The sequence below is a fragment of the Coffea arabica genome, chromosome 11e (genome assembly GCF_036785885.1).
Source record: "Coffea arabica cultivar ET-39 chromosome 11e, Coffea Arabica ET-39 HiFi, whole genome shotgun sequence".
NCBI lineage: Eukaryota > Viridiplantae > Streptophyta > Magnoliopsida > Gentianales > Rubiaceae > Coffea > Coffea arabica.
In genome coordinates, this window is record NC_092331.1 from 22,624,564 (window position 1) to 22,644,950 (window position 20,387).

Genomic DNA, 20,387 nt, shown 5'->3' on the forward strand with positions numbered 1-20,387 from the left:
TAAACTTTTCGAATAGTCGAGTTTTGGCCACTCAACTTTTAATAATACGTTTTTAGCTACTGAATTATCAAAGATATAAATTTTAGATCATTCCATCTAATTTCATCATTAATTCTATTAAATCTAACTATTAATAGTATGTCTTGTAAATTGTGCAAATTCTTGGATCTGATAGAATTAAGGATGGAATCAAACGGAATGACCAAAAAATTACACATTTAATAGTTCAGTGGGTAAAAACATACTACTAATAATTGAATGGTCAAATCTTGACTATTAAAAATTCAGTGGCTACCCGAATAATTTGCTCTATTTGAAATAATGCTAGCCTTTCCCATCAATAGGTTTTTAATTTTTTTCCCTAATCCAAAGAAAATTGTGCTTCTTTTACTATCTAATATGTCCTATATCCCCAAAGCACGACAATGAAATTCTATTTTGGCATTTCGGAAAAAGTTATAAAGCATGATTTGAAACTGAGTATGGACATTTGGGAGATCAATAACTTCAAATTAGGGAAAGTCTAAAATTATGATAATTAATATGGAAATGAGAAAAATAAATGTAATTGAGAACAATTGAGAGCATTCACGTAATAAATCTCCTCTAAAATGTGTTAACAGAGTCAACGTAAACAACGAAAACAAAGAAAGAAATGAAGCATATAAACCACGCAAGTACGAAGCCAAAATCATGGCCATGTAACTCTTTTGCAAGGACACAGGCCCGAATAGTTGTCAGGCAAGTCGTTCGGGTCAATTTTGTACAAAATGCACAAGATGTAACTCTTATTGTACACGGTGTAACTCACTTTTAATAACGTGTAATTATAGAACAAAATTTTGTAGATCTCACACATGATACAAAAAATAATGTACAATATACAATCTGAACCTGAACCTAACATTTTCTTTGACCAAATCTTGGCCATGAACCTTCAAGCATGAACCTTCAAGCAACCGTTCCTGCCCCACTTCCCTTGTGCAATATCCTAGAACCATTCCACATCGTTGTACATGGTGGTCCAACTCCGACTACGTGCTCTTTTAGGGTCCATATGCAAAGGCTTCAATTTGATTGGACCTTGGTCGTTCGAAAGGACTACAGGTAAGAAAATTGTTAAACATAATATTAAGGACTAATTTCACTTTATACCTCTTAACTTGTATCATTTTTTTTTATTGTACAGCCTAAATTTTAATTTTCAACACTTTACATTCCAAACTCTCAATTTTGGACACTTTATACTCTAAACTTTTATATTTATCCCCTTTAAATCTAATCAATGATAACATTAGAAAAATTAACCAAATAAATGACATTATTATAAATTGATGATAATGTATCATTTTGTTCTAGTTATGATCCCTTAGATCCTTTTTAACATTTTCAACGTATTGTCATTGATTTGATTTGTATGGCTCTAATCACTAAAAATATTAGCAAAATTAAACAAATAAAAAAGGTACAATTTAATGATACTGTATCATTTTGTACTAATTGCAATATCTTGAACACTTCGGGCAAATTATTATTGATTTGCAAGGTCCTTAGATGCACAATTTTGTCGCCCAAGCATGACCATGTTAATAACACACTCTCCCCTCCTCCATTCACCAACCATCCCCCATTCCCTCCCCCCCCCCCCCCCGCAGGCCCCCAAAAAATTTAGAAAAATGAAAATAAGACCCGCACAATGTTTATTCATTTGTGGCATTATACTCTTCTTTCAATACACACGTTGATTTCATACCTAAATCAACAGCTGCCGGAAATGGTCCTTTAACTACAAATCTCTTGTAATCCCACAAGTCCAGGAATCACCACAAGACCAGAAATCACAAGAAGACCAGGAATCAACAGCATCTGGACTTGTAATCCCTACAAGTCCTGGAATCACCACAAGACACTCCCCACTCATACCCTTGAGAACTCAAGCCTACGTGTTCTTGTCTGTTACTAAAGCAAAATCTTATTTACTTGACGTTCCAGGAAACAAGAATAAATAGGTATGAGTCATAATAACTTGCATAGAAGTTAATTATCAAAAAACAAATACTGCAACTGATATATGTTCAAATGAGGCACATTTGCCCTCACTTAAATTTTAATAAAATAATAAACAACTACTGTTTGGCATTCAAAATGCTTCACGGAAAGAGTGTCCCCCCCCCTCTCCCCTTCAGAGCACCATTAAAGCTCTAGATCAACAGAAGACGAACTTTTTTACGACTTAGACCAAATAAGCCTATGACAATTCGAAAAAGAGAGCAAGGATTTAAAGTCGCAAGCATCAAAACTACCAGCTACCTGCATTTCCGAGCAAAAACACAAAAGCTTGCCAGCACTGAAAAAAAAGATAATTGTGCACTTAAGAAAATAGTCTCTGTTTTCACAGAAAATCTCTGTTTTCACAGAAAAACTGCAGAGAAGTTGTAGCAACATGAATAGTCAGATATAAAGCAATTCTTATTATAGATTTTGAGGCAAAATCATACTTCCTTCCAAGTGAGCTTAGATTACTTTCCAAACAAACAAAAATTGCACATGATGACATTCAAAATTACAAAAAACTTCACTTATGCATGGCAAAGTTTTGATGCACCGAATATTTCAGAGCTACAGCAACTTGTTTAAAAAATAGATGAGACTCAGACCACAGAGAGAGAGAGAGATCCAACACACGCAAACTACAGAAAGTAAAAAGGGAAGCATAACTGTCAAGCCACGCTGCGCACGGCACAAGAATGACGTGACTGAAGTAGATTTCTCAGTAATAATAGCAACCTGCTGTAAAGTAGGAACTGAATCAAAGCAAAGATGAGCACCGGAAAGATTAATAGGCCAACGCAAGAAGAAAGTTGCGCCTGAAAAGGTAAAATGGCAGTTAGAAGAAGAACAGATTTTGCATGAAGTATGAAAACAATGTTGGATCCTTAATCCAACATTGGACTTATATGTGAATAATTATGTATTGAAAACTGTCAATTAAGATTTAACCCAATTAAAGTGATCAAATATAGTTTGGGTTTAATGTATTTAATTGGATGTGGGCCCTTTAATGTGTAGAAACTTATGGGCCCCTATTTCAATGATGGGCTGAAATAGGGCTCCAAAAGATAACAGGAATGTTACCTATAAATAGGGTTATGGTCCCCAGGTCACAGGCATCGTTTTAGTTGTCGTATTCCCTAATACCACAAAATAGCTCTTTCCTGATATCCTATCGTCAGGAAAGATACCAGAGAGAAACTAAAGGCCTCTCTCAAAGGATCAGTAAATACCTGTTGACCTGAAAGGTCACCCCAAATCTCTAAGGATACAAGTATCAAGTTTATCAATATGGATTCAGGTACGCTTCCGCTATTTTATCATTTATTTATTTCTTAATAATCGTCATATAGATCTTGGGTTCAATAGGTGATGATTTTCACCAGTGGTTAAATTTAGATAACCACCCCAACAAGTGGTATCAGAGCCCATATAATTGATTATTGAGAAATAATTTGGATTCAGTAATTTGTATATATATATATATATACATATATATAATTTCTATGTCTCATGAATAAACTCTTCGGTTATATGGTTGTCGGCTGAACAAGAAAATTCTTGGTAATGGCCAATTGTTCACTAATTGGATTCTTGTTCATGTCATGATTGTTTATTTGTGCGGCTTTATGTTTTGGTTTGATGCTTCAGATTTCATGAATTACTGGTTTTGCATTATAAATGAATATGTGGATCCCACCATGATAGACAAGTTAATTTTGTTTCATGTTAACTTTTTTAATTCATGGTTTGTTTGCTTCCGCGGTTTGGGTCATGGTACTTCTGTACTCATGTTTTGGCTTCTGTTTTGGTTTCTCACATGGCAGACATGGGGTTTCCTTTAACTTCTCCACATTTTTAAGGATCAAAATTGATAAGAAAGAATGCATGAATCAATTCTGCGTTGGATAGCATAATATTTATGGGATTCGCATGTTTTGGATGATGTAAGCTAATTTGTCTTCTGGCTTCGGGAGGTCTTTCGTCCTTTTCCCTGATTTTAAGAATCAAAATTTTGTTTAATTTGTATAATTTTAAATTTGAATATTGGTATGATTATATATATTTTAGAATAAATTAATTGAAATAATATGCCACAAAAGTGACCTCTATTATGGAAATTAATTTATTTTAAAATATAATTAGTTGGGTACTGGTAATTTTATGAATATTGATCGGTCCAAAGGAAGGTCAATATTTGATGAAATTGCTTGTGCACTTGTGGTAATAAACATGTGATACTTATTCATTTTTTTTACATGTGAATTATAAATTGGCCCAAAGGAAAATTTATTTTTTGACATGTTATTATTGTCAGTGTTTATTACTGTGCCAAGATATCACTTAGAAGTTAATATTTTGTCCAAAGATAAAATATTAATGGAATATCGGTATCTTGAGATGGGGTTACCATTATTTAAATTTATTATTATTTTGATTTATGTGAACTAGTTTTAATTGTATTATGTTTTCTGTACAGTTGCGAATGATCTTACAAATATTACTTCTAACATCAATTATATTCCTATGCTGAATGGCACAAACTTCAAGTTCTGGAAAGAAAATCTCTTGATAGTACTTGGAGTAATTGATCTTGACCTTGCGTTAAGAGATGATTCTCCCCCACCGCTTACAGATCAGAGCACCTCTGATGGAAAGAGAAATAATGAGAGGTGGGAGAGATCAAATCGCTTGTGTCTGATCATCATTAAAAAGGCCGTTCCAGAAGCATTCAGGGGAACAATGTCAGAAACGACTGTAACCGCTAAAGAGTTCCTTCAGGACATTGAAAAAAGGTTTGTCAAGAATGAAAAGACTGAAGTTAGTACGCTCTTGACACGCCTAATTTCAATGAAATATAGTGGTAAAGGCAACATCAGAGAGTATATCATGAAGATGTCTCATCTTGCTTCGAAATTAAATGCACTTAAGTTGAAACTCTCTGAAGAGTTACTAGTGCATTTGATTTTAATATCTCTTCCTACACAATTTAGCCAGTTTAAGGTGAGTTACAATTGTCAAAAGGAGACTTGGTCTCTAAATGAACTCATCTCGCACTGTGTAGAGGAAGAGGAAAGGTTGAAACAAGAGCAGACAGAAAGTGTCCATCTGGTGTCAACCACTAATAATAAAAGTAAGGGACTTAAAAGAAAGAAGGAAAAAGGGAGCTGCAGGTACAGCGCCACAAAAGAAACAACAAAAGAAATAAAATGATCAGGAAAAGAATAGTTGTTTCTTCTGTGGAGTTGAAGGGCATCAAAAGAAGCATTGCACCAACTATCACGTTTGGCGTGCTAAGAAATGTATGCTTCTTAATTTGGTTTGTTCTGAGGTTAATTTAACTTCGGTACCTAAACACACATGGTGGTTAGATTCTGGTGCAACAACTCACATCAGTGTGTCTATGCAGGGTTGCCTGAATTGCCGAAAACCTAATGATAATGAAAGATATATCTATGTGGGCGATGGTAAAACAGTTCAAGTTGAGCCAATTGGAGTTTTTAGATTATTGTTAAAGACCGGATTTTATTTGGATCTCTATGAGACATTTGTTGTACCGTCTTTTAGACGGAATTTAATTTCTATTTCTGTTTTGGACAAATTTGGTTATTTTTGTTCATTTGGAAATGGAAAATTTGAATTGTTTCATGATTCAAAATTGGTTGGTTCTGGTTCTTTAATGCATTACGATAATCTATATTTAATTGATACGATTGCCTCATTTAATGAATCTCTGCATTTGAGTACTAGAGGAGTTAAAAGAAAATTAGCCAATGAGAATTCAGCTGCATTATGGCACAAGAGATTGGGACATATCTCAAAACGGAGAATGGAAAGGCTTGTGTCAAATAAAATTCTCGATCCCTTGAATTTTACAGATTTTAATGATTGTATTAACTGTATAAAAGGGAAACAAACCAATAAAAGGAGATTTGAAGCCAATAGGTCCTTAGACGTCTTAGAACTTATACATACAGATATTTGTGGACCATTTCCTATATCTGCTTGAAATGGTCAACAATATTTTATAACGTTCATATACGATTTTTCAAGATATGGCTACATATATCTCATTTCTGAAAAATCACAGTCACTGGACGTGTTCAAAAGTTTTAAGGCTGAAGTTAAGAATCAACTCAACAAAAGAATTAAAAGCGTCAGATCTGACTGTGGTGGTGAGTACTATGGCAGATATGACGGTTCAGGTGAACAACGTCCAGGACCATTTGCTAAATACCCAGAGGAATGCGGTATCGTCCCACAGTACACTATGCCGGGTTCACCCACTATGAATTGTGTAGCTGAAAAACGAAATAGAATGTTTAAAGACATGGTAAGGAGTATGATATGTCATTCTACTTTACCAGAGTCATTCTGGGGTGAAGCACTTAAGACTGCAGCATACATCCTTAATAGGGTTCCAACTAAATCAACTATCAAAACCCCTTATGAGTTTTGGACAGGGAAAAAACCCAGTTTAAAGTTGAGGCAAGGCCTTACAGGCCAAATGAAAAGAAACTAGACTCAAGAACGATTAGTTATTATTTTATTGGATACTCTGAAAGATCTAGAGGTTACAAGTTTTATGATCCCACAACTAAGTCAATTTTTGAGACAGAAAATGCTCGGTTCTTTGAGAATGTCGAGTTTGGGAGAGAAAATACAGTAAGAGATATTGTCTTTAAAGAGGAATATATTAATATTCCCACAGGTGTCATTACTCTTGCTCAGGACCCTATTCCTGAATTTGATCATGACATGCCAAATCAAGACAATGTCGAAGAGCAAACTGTTATAGAAGAACAAACTCTTCCTCCTCAAACACCAGTGCCATTAAGAAGATCTACTAGAGAAAGGAGAAGTGCAGTGCCAGATGATTACATTGTTTTTCTCCAAGAACATGAGGATGACTCTGGATTGATGGAAGATGATCCAATCAACTTCCGTCAAGCCATGGAAAGTTCAAATTCTCAAAAGTGGATCGATGGCATGAATGAGGAGATTAAATCCATGAAGGACAATGATGTTTGGGATCTTGTCCCATTGTCCGAAGGTGTGAAACCCATTGGTTGTAAATGGATATTTAAATTCAAAAGGGATTCGAAAGGCAATGTGGAAAGATTCAAAGCTCGTCTTGTCACTAAGGGATTTACACAAAAGGAAGGTATCGACTATAAAGAAACCTTCTCTCCAGTCTCTTCAAAGGATTCTTTTATCATGGCATTAGTGGCACATTTCGATCTTGAGTTACATCAGATGGATGTAAAGACAGCGTTTCTCAATGGTAACATTGATGAGACAATTTATATGGTGCAACTAGAAAACTTTGTATCAGGAGATCCAAAAAATATGGTTTGCAAACTTAAAAAATCCATCTATGGGCTCAAACAAGCGTCTCGACAATGGTATTTCAAATTTCATCAGGTGATCATCTCATTTGGTTTCGAGATGAATTTAGTGGATGATTGTATATACCATAAGTTCTGTGGGAGCAAATATATTTTTCTGGTATTGTATGTTGATGATATTTTGCTTGCCAGCAACGATATTGGTCTATTGCATGAAATCAAGAAATTTCTAACTAAGAATTTTGAGATGAAAGATCTTGGTGATGCATCTTTTGTGTTAGGTATACAAATACACCGGGATCGATCTCGGGGTATTTTAGGACTATCACAAAAGGGCTATATCGAAAAGGTTCTCAAAAAATATGGCATGCAAAATTGTAAATCAGGTGACACTCCCGTGGCTAAAGGAGACAAATTTAGTCTTGAGCAGTGTCCCAAGAATGCTTTTGAGGAAAGAGAGATGCAAAAGATTCCTTATGTCTCAGCAGTAGGGAGTCTAATGTATGCTCAAGTATGTACGCGTCCGGATATTGCGTACATTACTGGGATGTTGGATAGATATTTGAGTAATCTTGGATTAGATCATTGAAAAGCAACCAAACGGGTCTTACGGTATCTACAGAAAACAAAAGACTACATGCTCACGTATCGAAAGTCAGATGAGTTAGAGATCGTTGGGTATACTGATTCCGATTATGCTGGATGCCAAGATACTATGAAGTCAACGTCAGGCTATGTGTACTTGTTGGCTGGAGGTGCCATATCCTGGAAGAGTGCTAAACAGTCCCTCATAGCATCTTCCACTATGGGTGCAGAGTTTATTGTTTGTTATTTTAAATGCTCTTATGATATTTTTCAGTTATTAAGGATTTAAGGATATTTTATGCATAAATAAAATTTGGATTTATTTGCACTCTAACTTTGGTATGGTTTGATCTCATAAAATTTAAGGTGGACCAGTTGGAAATAGGCATGTTTTGATCACATTACATGAAATTTCCATGCTACACATCCACATCATGATTCATGTCATTCAATTGCATTGATATGTGTGACCATTGATGGTTCGAGTTACGAAATTGTAACAAAGGCCGCTTTGATCCTATATTGATGTAATTGATGGACCGAATTGGTTACAGATACATTGTGATAATGACAGTAAAATTGAGCTCATACGGTTAATTGCAAACATAATTATAAGGTTACACATATAGTCCAAGTGGGAGATTGTTGGATCCTTAATCCAACATTGGACTTATATGTGAATAATTATGTATTGCAAACTGTCAATTAAGATTTAACCCAATTAAAGTGATCAAATATAGTTTGGGTTTAATGTATCTAATTGGATGTGGGCCCTTTAATGTGTAGAAACTTATGGGTTCCTATTTCAATGACGGACTGAAATAGGGCTCCAAAAGGTAACAGAAATGTTACCTATAAATAGGGTTATGGTCCCCAAGTCACAGGCATCGTTTTAGTTGTCGTATTCCCTAATACCACAAAATAGCTCTTCCCTGATATCCCATCGTCAGGAAAGATATCAGAGAGAAACTAAAAGACCTCTCTCAAAGGATCGGTAAATACCTGTTGACCTGGAAGGCCACCCCAAATTTCTAAGGATACAAGTATCAAGTTTATCAATATGGATTCAGGTACGCTTCCGCTATTTTATCATTTATTTATTTCTTAATAATCGTCATATAAATCTTGGGTTCAATAGGTGATGGTTTTCACCAGTGGTTAAATTTAGATAACCACCCCAACAAACAAAAATGCGAGTGCTCAATGAACACAGGCAAGACAGAGTAATGCAGCAACCCATTAAAAAAAAAAAGACCTTGAAATTTCTGAAATAAAAAATGATACTTGTTTGAATTTGTTTCGAGGATCAAAGCCTTGGTGTCAAATTAGTTGCCATTAAAGTATGCCTAATCTCATTGCATCTTCCTTGGAATTCAATATTGTAACATAATCAGGAAGCGCAAGAAACTAATAAACTACAGACCAAAAATCAAGTGATTGCAGCAGAGAAACGCGAAAGCCGGCAGTGGCTGTACTTTATCAGAGAAATGCTAACAAAGAAGCATACCATGCTAAACCCCAAAGTATGCCTAATCTCCATTATTCTTGATTTATAAATAAAAATGCTGTTTATTTTGCACACATTTATAAAGATCACCACACCACTTTGTTCTTTAATGTATTTTCCAAAGATATCTTACTCAATAAAGATATGCACTTTCAGATTTTTGAGGGCTATCAAGATGAATTATAACAGAATGCAACTAAAATTGAAACTTTATGTGTCATCCATCTGCTTTCAAATTTTTCAGGATACAATGCATAGCAAATCGCCCATCAAGAATATGTGCAACAAGTCACAATGAAAAATACAATTAAAATAAGAAAGAAACGTAAAGGACTCTTACATTTTCATAATACTTCCCCGAGCTGAACTGAAAAGCGGAAAAAATCCTTTCTACTTGTGAAGTACACAGTACAATAGATCCCATGCCACAAAAACAAAGATACAACAGAATTCTAATAACACAAACACAATATATGGAGAACTATATCTGATCCTGTTAGGAACTATATGCCATATTCCCCTACATCTGTGAAATGTGTCATCACTATGTTGAGCACAGGGACACAAAAACAAAATTCTGTCCCCTGTTTGTTTTTGTCTCAGTGAAAAAAATATGAAAGTGGAAATCAGTTAAAAGACCAATCAACAAAACCATATGATGAGTTGCAAAAATAGCAACAAACTCTCACCAGCTAACTTATGATTGCTTAGTTTTCTCCTTCAAATAAGCGAAATTTCTTTGAAAAACCAAGATTGCCCAAACCAAATGCATATAAAAGACAGTTAGCGCTCTGCCACAAAAGAAAGTTACTCAATCGAGTCTCACCTGAAGTCTGTATAATTATATCAGGATCAGGTGCAACCGCAGCATATATATTTTTCTCTAAATCCTTGACTACGATTGAAGGCTTGCTCTTGTCATTCTTGTTTCCTTTCAGAAAAAGTAAACCATTTCCAGCTCCTTTTGACTCCAATGCACTTCCTTCATCCCATTTTTCTTCACAACACTCTTGAACAGCATGCAAAATTTCATCTGAGGAAGTGTAGGCAAGACAAATTGACAGCACAGCTTTTGAATTCCTAGAAGTAGCAACTACGGCCCTCTCTGCAGCCAACCTTACCGGCTTGCTCAAAAGTTTAAGACTGCCTAGAAAGTAAATCCTAACGCCATACTGATTGACCATGCTCTCCTCCTCAATCAAATCTTCAATTTTCTCTAGTATCAACCGCATAGTGGACTGAACTTCTTCAGGACGTCTTCTAAAATTGTCAATGTTGAAGGCGTAAATTGTAACATACTTCACACCTAACTCATAACAGTATTTAAGCATGTTCATGAGAGCTAAACGGATTCTGGTCAAAATCGTATATTTCATATCCAACCCACTTTTTTGTTAGAGTAAATGAGTACGAGTCCGAATCTAGGTAACGAGATTATTTCTCAATCCGTACCTGATCCAAACTAGTGGGTCCAAGCCCGAGTCCAAACCCGGATCGTTGACAGCCAAATCCACGGTTTCCACATCCCAAGTATGTCCTCCATAGGTATCATTGTTTTTGGGAACTTCGATTTAGTCTTCTCTGCAGATCCGGCTTCATCTATTTCTCCCTTTTCAAGCATGGTGTTATCCTCTTCTTCCTCAGATCCATCATAGAAAAGCTGTTTTTGTAGGAGGTCTTCTATTAAACAAATGTAAAATTAAATAGTTAGGCAAGAATTTGGATGGACCCAATTTGTGACTCACTCATAGACTGAGTGATGTATTAGTTTCCGCATCATCAACCATCATGTTAATCAATTCTAAATGTAGCACCCCATTAGATCTTCTACTAACAACAGGGACTAAATAAATCCACAGGATCAAAAAGAAAATGCATTCCAATTCAGGGACTCAAAACATTTATGGAAAAATCTTTCAAAACATTTATCATATTTCGTCAAATGAATTTTTTCATTCTTCACTTTTAAAATGGTAAATTTATATCCTTTATAAAATTATATTGATAAAATTTGGTCCCAACTTAAACTTTTTCCCAAATGAGTCTGGACCACTTAGCATGAAAAGTAAGAAATAAAAGTGGAGGTGAGTGAGTCAGTGGAACTGAAAGGTTCTTCTTTGGGGGCAAGATCCACTCCTCGACTCTGTCCCAGAGCTGGTAGTTTGGATGTAGCGCCAATATCAAGAAGTCCAGCAACCAAGAAGCCATTGCACGCCATCTAAAAAGAAATATTTACTTTGTTCAGAATAACGATCGTCAATGTCCTTCACAGCAAAAGAAACAGCTTAACAACAAACGTAATTCCAAGTGGCGTTACTCTCATCAGAGAGATCAACTGTCAGACGAGAAAATAATGAAACTTGGCCTTTATCAAGCATTTTCGTATCCTTGGTTGAACATTTACAAACCGTAGATGTACAAGATTAATGTATTTCATAAACCTAAACCCCTAGAATACTACTTCTTTGCTTTAGCAAACCTAAGGCAGCGATATTTCTCTCCACTAACTGTAATTTCAAGAGCTCCATCTTGATTATCTTGATTTGATGCAGTTCCCATCAGCACACTTTTCTCTTTCTCAAGGTTTTCTCTTTCCAGTTTTAATCTAGCTTCTTGCCGGGCAATCTCCGCCTGAAATAGAAACATCGTTAAGTAAGAAGTTTAAAGAAATGCTAAACCTTAAAAACTACTCTCATAGTAAATTCCGTAGTGTGGTGGAGATAAATGTTGAGCTACAAGGTATGAAATTGACTTCAATTTGACAAAGTAACATGGATTTGAAGTAGGGGTGCAGAAAGACAAATGAAAGAACAGATGCGCTCTCATACAATCCATCATAGTCCAAATTGATCGGCCTAGGCAATCCAAGAGTATAAAATTATTACGACATGGAATGGAAGACTCTGGAAAGAATACTGCTATAATTGGACAAAAATGTTTCTGTCTTTGTAGCAGTCAACATAAAGACTTGATTTGACTCTTTCTTGAACTTGGAATCTCCCAAGATCTCAACCAGTCCAATTCTTCATAGAAGGAAAAACAAGTATGAGTGGCCTTAATCTAAATTCCTATTTCAACAATTTTGAACCTCTTGCAACCCCCACTTCACAAACTGTTTGATAATATTAGTTGACACTGGACTATCGGTAGTAGGTTTACTATGAGAACAAGCTCATTTAGTTACAACCCACTAGAATAATCCAATAGATACTAAAGGAGTATGCTTCTTGAAAAATGTTTCCTGGCAGATCCTATGTAGAAGAAATTCACAAAGCTCCTCTGAGTTCATGTGTTCAGCCTGTGCATAGTTTGTGAAATAATCAAGCAACTATTGCCTGCACGAAGCCCCAACCCAAAAATCATGCAGACTCCAGATTCATAGAGTGTTACCCAGGTTCAAAGCTTCGTCTGTGAAGCTTCTCATAAAACCTCATTGCAGGCTTCTTAGTAGAATATTTACAAAGGATGGGTAATAGAAGAAGAAATTGAGCCTCAAATTACTAGCATCAAGAACCAAGCCTGCTTAGAAGATCAAAATATAATCTCTTATTGACTAGTTCAGCAGTTGATCAATGCTCTGTGGAAGGAAAAGAGACAGGGAAACAGGACATAAAAGATTTCCAAGCAAAACGGCTCCACATCTTTAGAAGTTTTAGAAGCAAAGATCAGAAAAGAACGAAATGATGATGAAAAAAGGCTCACATAACAGGCCACTTGTTCATGTTTGGCAATCAATGTTGCAATAAACATCATGTATTACAGGATCAAACAGGATTTCAATAAAAACCACTTGCAAAGCTTGCTTCATATCAGAATGAAATGCATGTTATTCTTTCATTTTTCTATTGCTTTTTCCTCTCTCACTTCTTTTTCTTTTTTCTGAGTTGCAGCATTTGCCAAAATCTCATCAGCAGCCTTGACCAGATTAAGGCAACATGGTGAGTTATACCCAACAAAAGTACATCAATCAACTCTAAAGTTCAAATTGTTCAAATATAGCATCAACACCAGTCAAAAACCAACCAAAAAGGGGCAAAAGTCGACTATTATAGGTGATGGTGCCAACATAGCATACTCATCTCCATTCCAACCACCAAAATATCACCATATAAACGGTCCTCTTATCACCGTATATTCCTCTCCAAGTCTGCATCTTTCTACAACATCCCCTTTAACAAATTCAATACTATAATGAGCTTTCTAAAACCACTCCAATCCAGTTGTCAATTAACAGTCAGCCAAAAAATTGTCCAAAGATGAGCATCCTAAATCCATCCTCATTGTCATTTGAAACCCAATTAAATCAAAAGGCCAGCAAACCTGCCACCTGATACAGCTGCTGCTATCAACCCAAAGACAAAAGCAAATGGAGGGGGAACAGACAAAGAAACTGACTATGCAATCAATCTAATACCTACTAGACTATACCAATAGACTATTACTACATTTATAAAGAAGGAGAACGGGATTGAGTTAAAAAGGAAAGAATATAGTGGCAGCATCTTTTCAAACAAAAAAAAAACATATAGCCAATTACCAATTAGTGGGAAATCAATTGGGAAAAATCGAAACATGATGAATTGGAGATAAAGAAAGCAAATCAACAAATGACAATGAACTTGGAGTAGGGAATGCTATGCTAAATAAAAGGTGATTTACAGGTTTACGGTGGAGGGTTGAGGGGGAGGGGTTGGGGTAAAGTACCTCACGACGAGAGAGTTCGGCCTTCCAAGCGGCTTCACGCTCGGCGACCTCGCGTTCCCGCTCCTCAATGTAACTCTGCATCTCCCTCTCTTTCATGAGTCGGTCCTGTATGTCCGCGTCCAGAGCCTCCTTTAGCTCGTGCACAAATTTGTCCACCACCGCCTTTATTCTTAGAGACATTTTTATCAATTCTAATTCAATTAACCCCAAGCTGCTCTGCTGCTTAGTGCTTTCTCTGACGACGACGGCAATAACCAGACTTTTCTTAATTTCAACGCCCCAAACTATCAAATTACGAATCCGGAAGAGTTGCTTGTTTTGACTTCTCCCTGTTTGCGATTCACAATTACCGCCACAAAGAGCTCCATTTCATAAATACTACTGCTTAATTAAACTTTTTTTGGGTTAGGGGTGGGTTTTTTTGTTAGGGGGGGTTAGAGATTAAAATTGGAAAATGAAAGGTAAAAAACCCACCAAGATGAAGTAGAATTTGCTAATGTGGAGGAAGGAAGAAAGGAGAATATGAGCTCAGATCTGTTGCGGGGGGGAATTTGGGGTGATTTATGGTCAGTGGCTTACCACTCTTTCACTACCTACTTCCTATGTTTTCAGATGCGGACTGGGAATCAACTTGGCCAAACTCAGGGGTCCAGGGTCACTACAAAAGCAAAAATTGGTTGATAAAAGATGGAGACAGAAGCAATTATCACTACAAAAGCCAAACACACTGATAGCAATTATCTGCTTTATATTATAAACTATTATATTATGGTTGATAGTTGATACCTTTAGTCTTTGGTCATATACTTAGAACAATTGTAGGCAATGTGTTTTTGCTGTTCCTTGCCCAATTAGGCCATTGTAGTCAACTAAATCAATCCATAAAAGAATTAATTAAGTTAACCCCACTCTGGAAAGAATATAAGGAATAGCACTAGTCAAACTTTTTCATTAAGTATCTACATCATCGAGGACAAGTGTATCTTCTGTGCTAAATTCTTGCTAAACAGAAGAAAAAGCCAGGAGTGAATTTATTAAAACAGCCCCAGGATATGATATGAAAGGTCATAACCTACACTTTTCTTTCTTTAAGATTGCTTTTAACAGAATATATGATACTTTCTGATCACAGTGCTGCTTTTGCACATGGATGATTAGGAATACAAAGTACAAACTTCGCAACACAGATAGAACATTCCACCTCTAAGCCATTAAGCAGCAAGGTTAATTTTGATTACCAAAAGAAGAGAGATTCAATAAATTTTTTTCTTTTTTTTTAAAAAAAAGAAAGATCATAATATAGTTATTAGCTTGACCCAAAGAGACTAGAAGTTATGAAATTTGCCTTGGATGTTCAATTTGCGTTCTGGCATAGCAAACTCAAATGGGTCTTTACCTATTAATCCACTCAAACATGCACAATCCCACCTCATTAAACAATTAGAAACACATTAATTTAATTTCTATCATCTCTAACTGCAATCCGTTTACCAATTGATAAACTTTCAAACTTTCCCAATAACAGAAAACCAACTAAAGCAAACCTTATAAACTTGGAAAAAATGTTTTGATTGAAGTAAGCTACTAATTGTCTCCACTAACTCCTGTTGCTTACTCTCTAGCAACTCATTTTCACTCTCTAGCAGTGGAGGCTTGAAGTTGGCATCCAAAAATTACACCAAAGGAGCAGGGCAATCAGAGATGGTGAAGTCCGGAGGAGGTGCACAAGCCTGGTGGTAGCGGCGCTACGGCGGCGGTGGACTGGTAGAGGAGCTAGGGTTACGAAAACAAACGGGAAGACAGAATATATCGTTTGGTCGAGTTTGCTATTTTCCCAGATTTTTTTTTTCCTCTTTTTCGCTTATTTAGTTGGTCAAATGGAAGACAAAGTCAAGGAAGCTGTAAAAAAAAATTAGGCAAAAATAGAAAAATCGGGTTTAATAAATTATACCGGTTCACCTGTGAGACCTTAGTTTTGACTGGATTTTACCAAATATATTCCTTTCGTGTTTTTAATCTGAATTGGACCGGCTATCTGGCCAGTTCCCAGTTCGATCGATCCGTCCGGTCCAAGTCTAAAACACAGCCTACTTCACCAACTCCCGTGTCGACTGTGGTCCTAGGTGGTTGTCATTTGTATTCTGTTTCCATTTCTTATTGGGATAATTTCACAAACCTCCCGTGAGGTTTTAACAATTACATTAAGCTCCTCTTAGATTTTAAAGATTACACAAACCTCTCTTATTTTTACTATTTAGTAACAACGAAGGTCCAACAAGATAGATTTTCTCACAAAATTCCTAAATTGCCATTTGTTCAAAACTAAGAAATAACAATATAGTATACTCAATCATTGTCTTTCACACTTTGCATAAATTAACAAATATAATCCTTAACAACCATCAAAACATAAACTCTAAAATCAAGTAGCCATTCAAAAAATTTCAAATTGCATATATAGTATCAATACTTGCTATGCAAAAAAGAAAAAAACACACACACAAACCCCATTGACAACCAATTATACTCCAAAATTAAATATCAATGCTCAAATACCTTTTTAACACAAGCTAATCTGGCTTAGAACCGCGATTACAACCCTCCTATGGTGTTAAAAATATTAATATCTCAAAAGTAGAAAATAAATTCTACTTTCATAGTAAAATCATAATAAAAATTTCTAATCAATGAAAGAAATCCTCATGTAATTATTGGCATTTTATTAAAGTTTTTCTTGACAATAAACAAAATATGACAAATTCCACAATTTTAGTTCTTCTTCATATTTCAATCATCTATTTTATTATTTATTTCTCTATCATTATGGGTCTCTTCATTTCCTTCTGATTTCATACATAATCTGCTCTCTCTGTTGATTTTGTAATTTCAATTCACTAATATCTACAAAATTGAAGATAATAAAAAGAGGTTATATTAATTAGAAACGAGAGGAGCGAAATAGACAAGAGACAAAAGAATAGATTTTCTTGTGGATTTTGTAAATTTATTGCCTTATTGTTTGCTAAGTGGAGGGCATTATAGGTATTTTACTATACCAAGAGAGGCAAGTGTAATTTTTTAAACCTAAGGGGAGCCGAGTGAAATTGTTCAAAACCTCAAGGGAGGTTTCTGAAATTATCCCTTTTTCATTTTGGAATAATTTCACAAAGCTACCCTGCTGTTTGGCTTAATATCACTTAGCATCGCTATAGGTTACTAACTTGATAGAGCTAACACAAGTGCAGTCCCACCCCCACCTGTCTTATGTTTACCATAGACAAATTATCCACTTCTTTTCTTCACTTTTGCTTTGCTTTTTCTTTATTTAAAGCAAAGCCAGACTAACCAGCCATGCACTTTGTTACTAACTTGATAGAGTTGCTGGCTATCAACTCCCGAACTCAAGTAAGTTTTCAAGTTGTAATTTCTGTCAATTATTTTGGTTATATGCAACACTAACAACTTATAATTCAACATGTTTTTTTGCTTTGCTTTAAGTTAAAGAAAAAAGAAGACAAAAATGGAGGGAGAAGTGATACATAAAAAGAATTTGAAGGTGGAAATTCCAGGAGAAAGTGAAATGGCTTTTCCGGCGGTGGACAAGCTATGGAATCTTCCAGTAGTTTAAAGATACATCATGTACCCATAACAGAATATTTGTCACTTTCTACCACTTTCATTCCCTTATTTTGTATGCACACAAGGCTTAAATCACCTCATTCATGCCAATCTTCTACAAATATTTCTGTTTTTTGGTTCACAAGTAATGCCATGAACTAATAGTCACTCTCCCGTAAGAGAGTCAGACAATATCAGTACTCCTTCCATGATGTAAGAATATTAGCTATCTAACTGGGCAAAGAGACCATGGTGTACTTTTCTGATACCTTGTACTTCAATATTTTCGACAGGTGTCAGGCATAAAAATAAATGATTTTGAAGAAGATTTTGAAGAAGAGGGAGTACAGAATGTGACAATAAAAAGTGTTACATTCAGGAATACACAGAATGGTGCAAGGATTAAATCATGGGGTAGGCGGTTTTGTTAAGGATGTTTTGTTCCAGCATGCCACTATGATTAATGTCCAAAACCCCATCATTATTGACCAGAACTATTGCCCAGATAACATCAACTGTCCTGGTCAGGTAAACTTCTACATATATAAATTATTTACTAGGCATTATTGATATTGAATGTATTTGACATTTCTATCCAAGGAATAATTATTGATATTGAATGTATTTGACATTGCCCAGATAACATCAACTATCCTGGTCAGGTAAACTTCTGCATTTATAAATTATTTACCAAGCATTATTGATATTGAATGTATTTGACATTTCTATCCAAGGAATAATTAAAGTAAACATAGAAAGCTTGAAAGTCTGTCTAGTTTTATTTCCTAGCTAAAGATAATGAAGAATTTGTGTTAACATTTTTTCCATTTGAACAAAAGAAAGCAAAGCATGAAGATGGACAATTAAGTAAAAATCCCTTTCTGCATATTTCAAAATACACAAAATTTTCTGATAACTTGTACTTCAATATATTTGACAGGTGTCTAAGTCTGTATTGAAGATTCGACTTGCATTTTGGAGGATTTGGTGGTGACGTTAAGTTTAGGGTCTGGATTTGATTTGGTCTTAAGTGCAGGTTGATGAAATTGGAACTTGAAATCATGGAATTCCATTATTTGCACACATATGCAACTAATAATCAGGGCCTAATCAGTCGAAGCCTCATAATATGTTCTCCTCTATATCTTGCTGTAGATTCTCACACACACACACACAAAGAAAACAGCTATGATCTAAAGCCCCAATCTATTGCCAACTCTCAGTTTCTTTAGTGTGTGGAATCTTACTCTAGGAAGCAACAGGCAACTGCATGGCACTAAATACTAGTTACAGCAGCAACTACACCTACAGTTGAGGTTTCAGATGCTGAAAAATACACTTGTTCCTTGCCTGCCAAAGAAAGTAGATTGTTATAGGAAAAGCAAGCCTTTTAACTATGTGACCAAAGGAGTTTGTGCTGCAATGTTTGCACCACCACTGAACCTCCTCTGTCCAAGTGATTGTGCCTAAATAAAGTAAACAAAGATTCTGAACCTTATCCAACACTGCTCTAGAAAATTTGCAGTCTAAAAACCTCAAGGAACCTCTAGGAATCCGAAAAATAGAACAAAGGTCGCTTCTTAACTCCTCATAGACACAGCAAGAAACACATTATATTCTTGAAAATTAGGTCAAATACCAAATAAACTTTTAAACTCTAAGATAGTGTCCTTAAGTACCCCAAAAGAATGTGAAGTTGACATACAAAAATCAACCAGCCAAATCATCTTGTACCAATGCTGCTGGAACTACATCAGAATCCATCCCTCGCAGCTTGCGCATATTAATTTGTCAGTCAAGAATGGTAAAACCCCCAAAACTCAGCAGCCAAATTAATTCATTAGCGTCAATCAAATCAAATGTAACCCTAATCAGGTAAGAACAAACTAAAACAAAAGCAACTCACAAAAATTCATTCCAACCCAACTTCAAGAATCTACACCAGTAATTCTAGACAATTTTTCAAAGGAAAAGGGAGGGAAAAAAACTAATAAGTGACCATCATACCTCTGGAAATACTTAAGGAGTTTTCGACCTTGTTGGAGATGCTGTTGCAGGAATGGGGACGAGATGTCACTGCCAGAGTGGGGAAGAGCCGTTGATATTGGCTGCTTTTAAAGGAAAAAAAATTAGAGAGAGAGAGAGGGAGATGATAATTTAGATGATTTTTAAAAAGAGAATAACCTAATTGAAAGAGTAGCCTACCTCTGAAAGTGAGTCTTCGCCGGAGTTGGATATGCTGCCGGTGATGAAGGGCTCGGTTTGCCAATGGATCTTCAACCGTTTGAAGGCCGTGAAAAGAAGAGGCCGTGATTTTAAGAAAGGTAAATAACTTCAGAATGATAGAATATTATTCCAAATACTCTAGCACTTTTTCCCTGTAGCATTTTATTTTGAAATAATTACTGTAACACTTTTTATGATGCATTATATATGAGATAAAAGAATAATTAAAAATATTTAAAAATAGATTGAAAATATGTTTATGATATAAATTAAAAATTATTTTAAAAAAATTTTCTATCCAAACTTCTCGTGTAAGTTATTTTCCGTTAGAAATTATTTTTTCAAAT

At 35.5% G+C, this 20,387-nt stretch overlaps 2 protein-coding genes across 16 annotated transcripts; both read right to left on the bottom strand.

Moving 5' to 3' along the window:
* Positions 1-9,812: 9,812 nt before the first annotated feature.
* Positions 9,813-11,051, bottom strand: LOC113719544 (dehydrodolichyl diphosphate synthase CPT3-like). Its single transcript, XM_072072269.1, has 2 exons — positions 10,945-11,051; positions 9,813-10,752 (listed from the first exon to the last, which is right to left on the bottom strand). Exon 2 carries the CDS (start codon positions 10,722-10,724, stop codon positions 10,200-10,202), a length of 525 nt encoding a protein of 174 aa, XP_071928370.1. The 5' UTR covers positions 10,725-10,752; positions 10,945-11,051; the 3' UTR covers positions 9,813-10,199.
* A 792-nt stretch (positions 11,052-11,843) lies between these two features.
* LOC113719545 (uncharacterized) lies at positions 11,844-20,163 on the bottom strand. Of its 15 annotated transcripts, none has more exons than XM_027244770.2 (5): positions 20,020-20,163; positions 19,822-19,922; positions 14,776-14,854; positions 14,197-14,525; positions 11,844-12,123 (listed from the first exon to the last, which is right to left on the bottom strand). In XM_027244770.2, exons 4-5 carry the CDS (start codon positions 14,374-14,376, stop codon positions 11,950-11,952), a joined length of 354 nt encoding a protein of 117 aa, XP_027100571.1. In that variant the 5' UTR covers positions 14,377-14,525; positions 14,776-14,854; positions 19,822-19,922; positions 20,020-20,163; the 3' UTR covers positions 11,844-11,949. The 15 variants fall into 15 exon arrangements, with proteins under 15 accessions (XP_027100571.1, XP_071928360.1, XP_071928362.1 ...); XM_072072259.1 differs by adding an exon at positions 14,983-15,065 and having other exon boundaries at positions 14,197-14,854; XM_072072261.1 differs by adding an exon at positions 14,983-15,065 and having other exon boundaries at positions 14,197-14,854; positions 19,822-19,925; positions 20,020-20,144.
* Positions 20,164-20,387: the final 224 nt, after the last annotated feature.

Coding starts and splice junctions, on each gene's coding strand:
- LOC113719544 (XM_072072269.1), bottom strand. CDS start 10,724: ATGCGGTTGATACTAGAGAAAATTGAAGATTTGATTGAGGAGGAGAGC.
- LOC113719545 (XM_027244771.2), bottom strand. CDS start 14,376: ATGTCTCTAAGAATAAAGGCGGTGGTGGACAAATTTGTGCACGAGCTA. Junction 12,124..14,196: donor CCGAACTCTCTCGTCGTGAG/GTACTTTACCCC, acceptor TTTCTATTTCAG/GCGGAGATTGCCCGGCAAGA.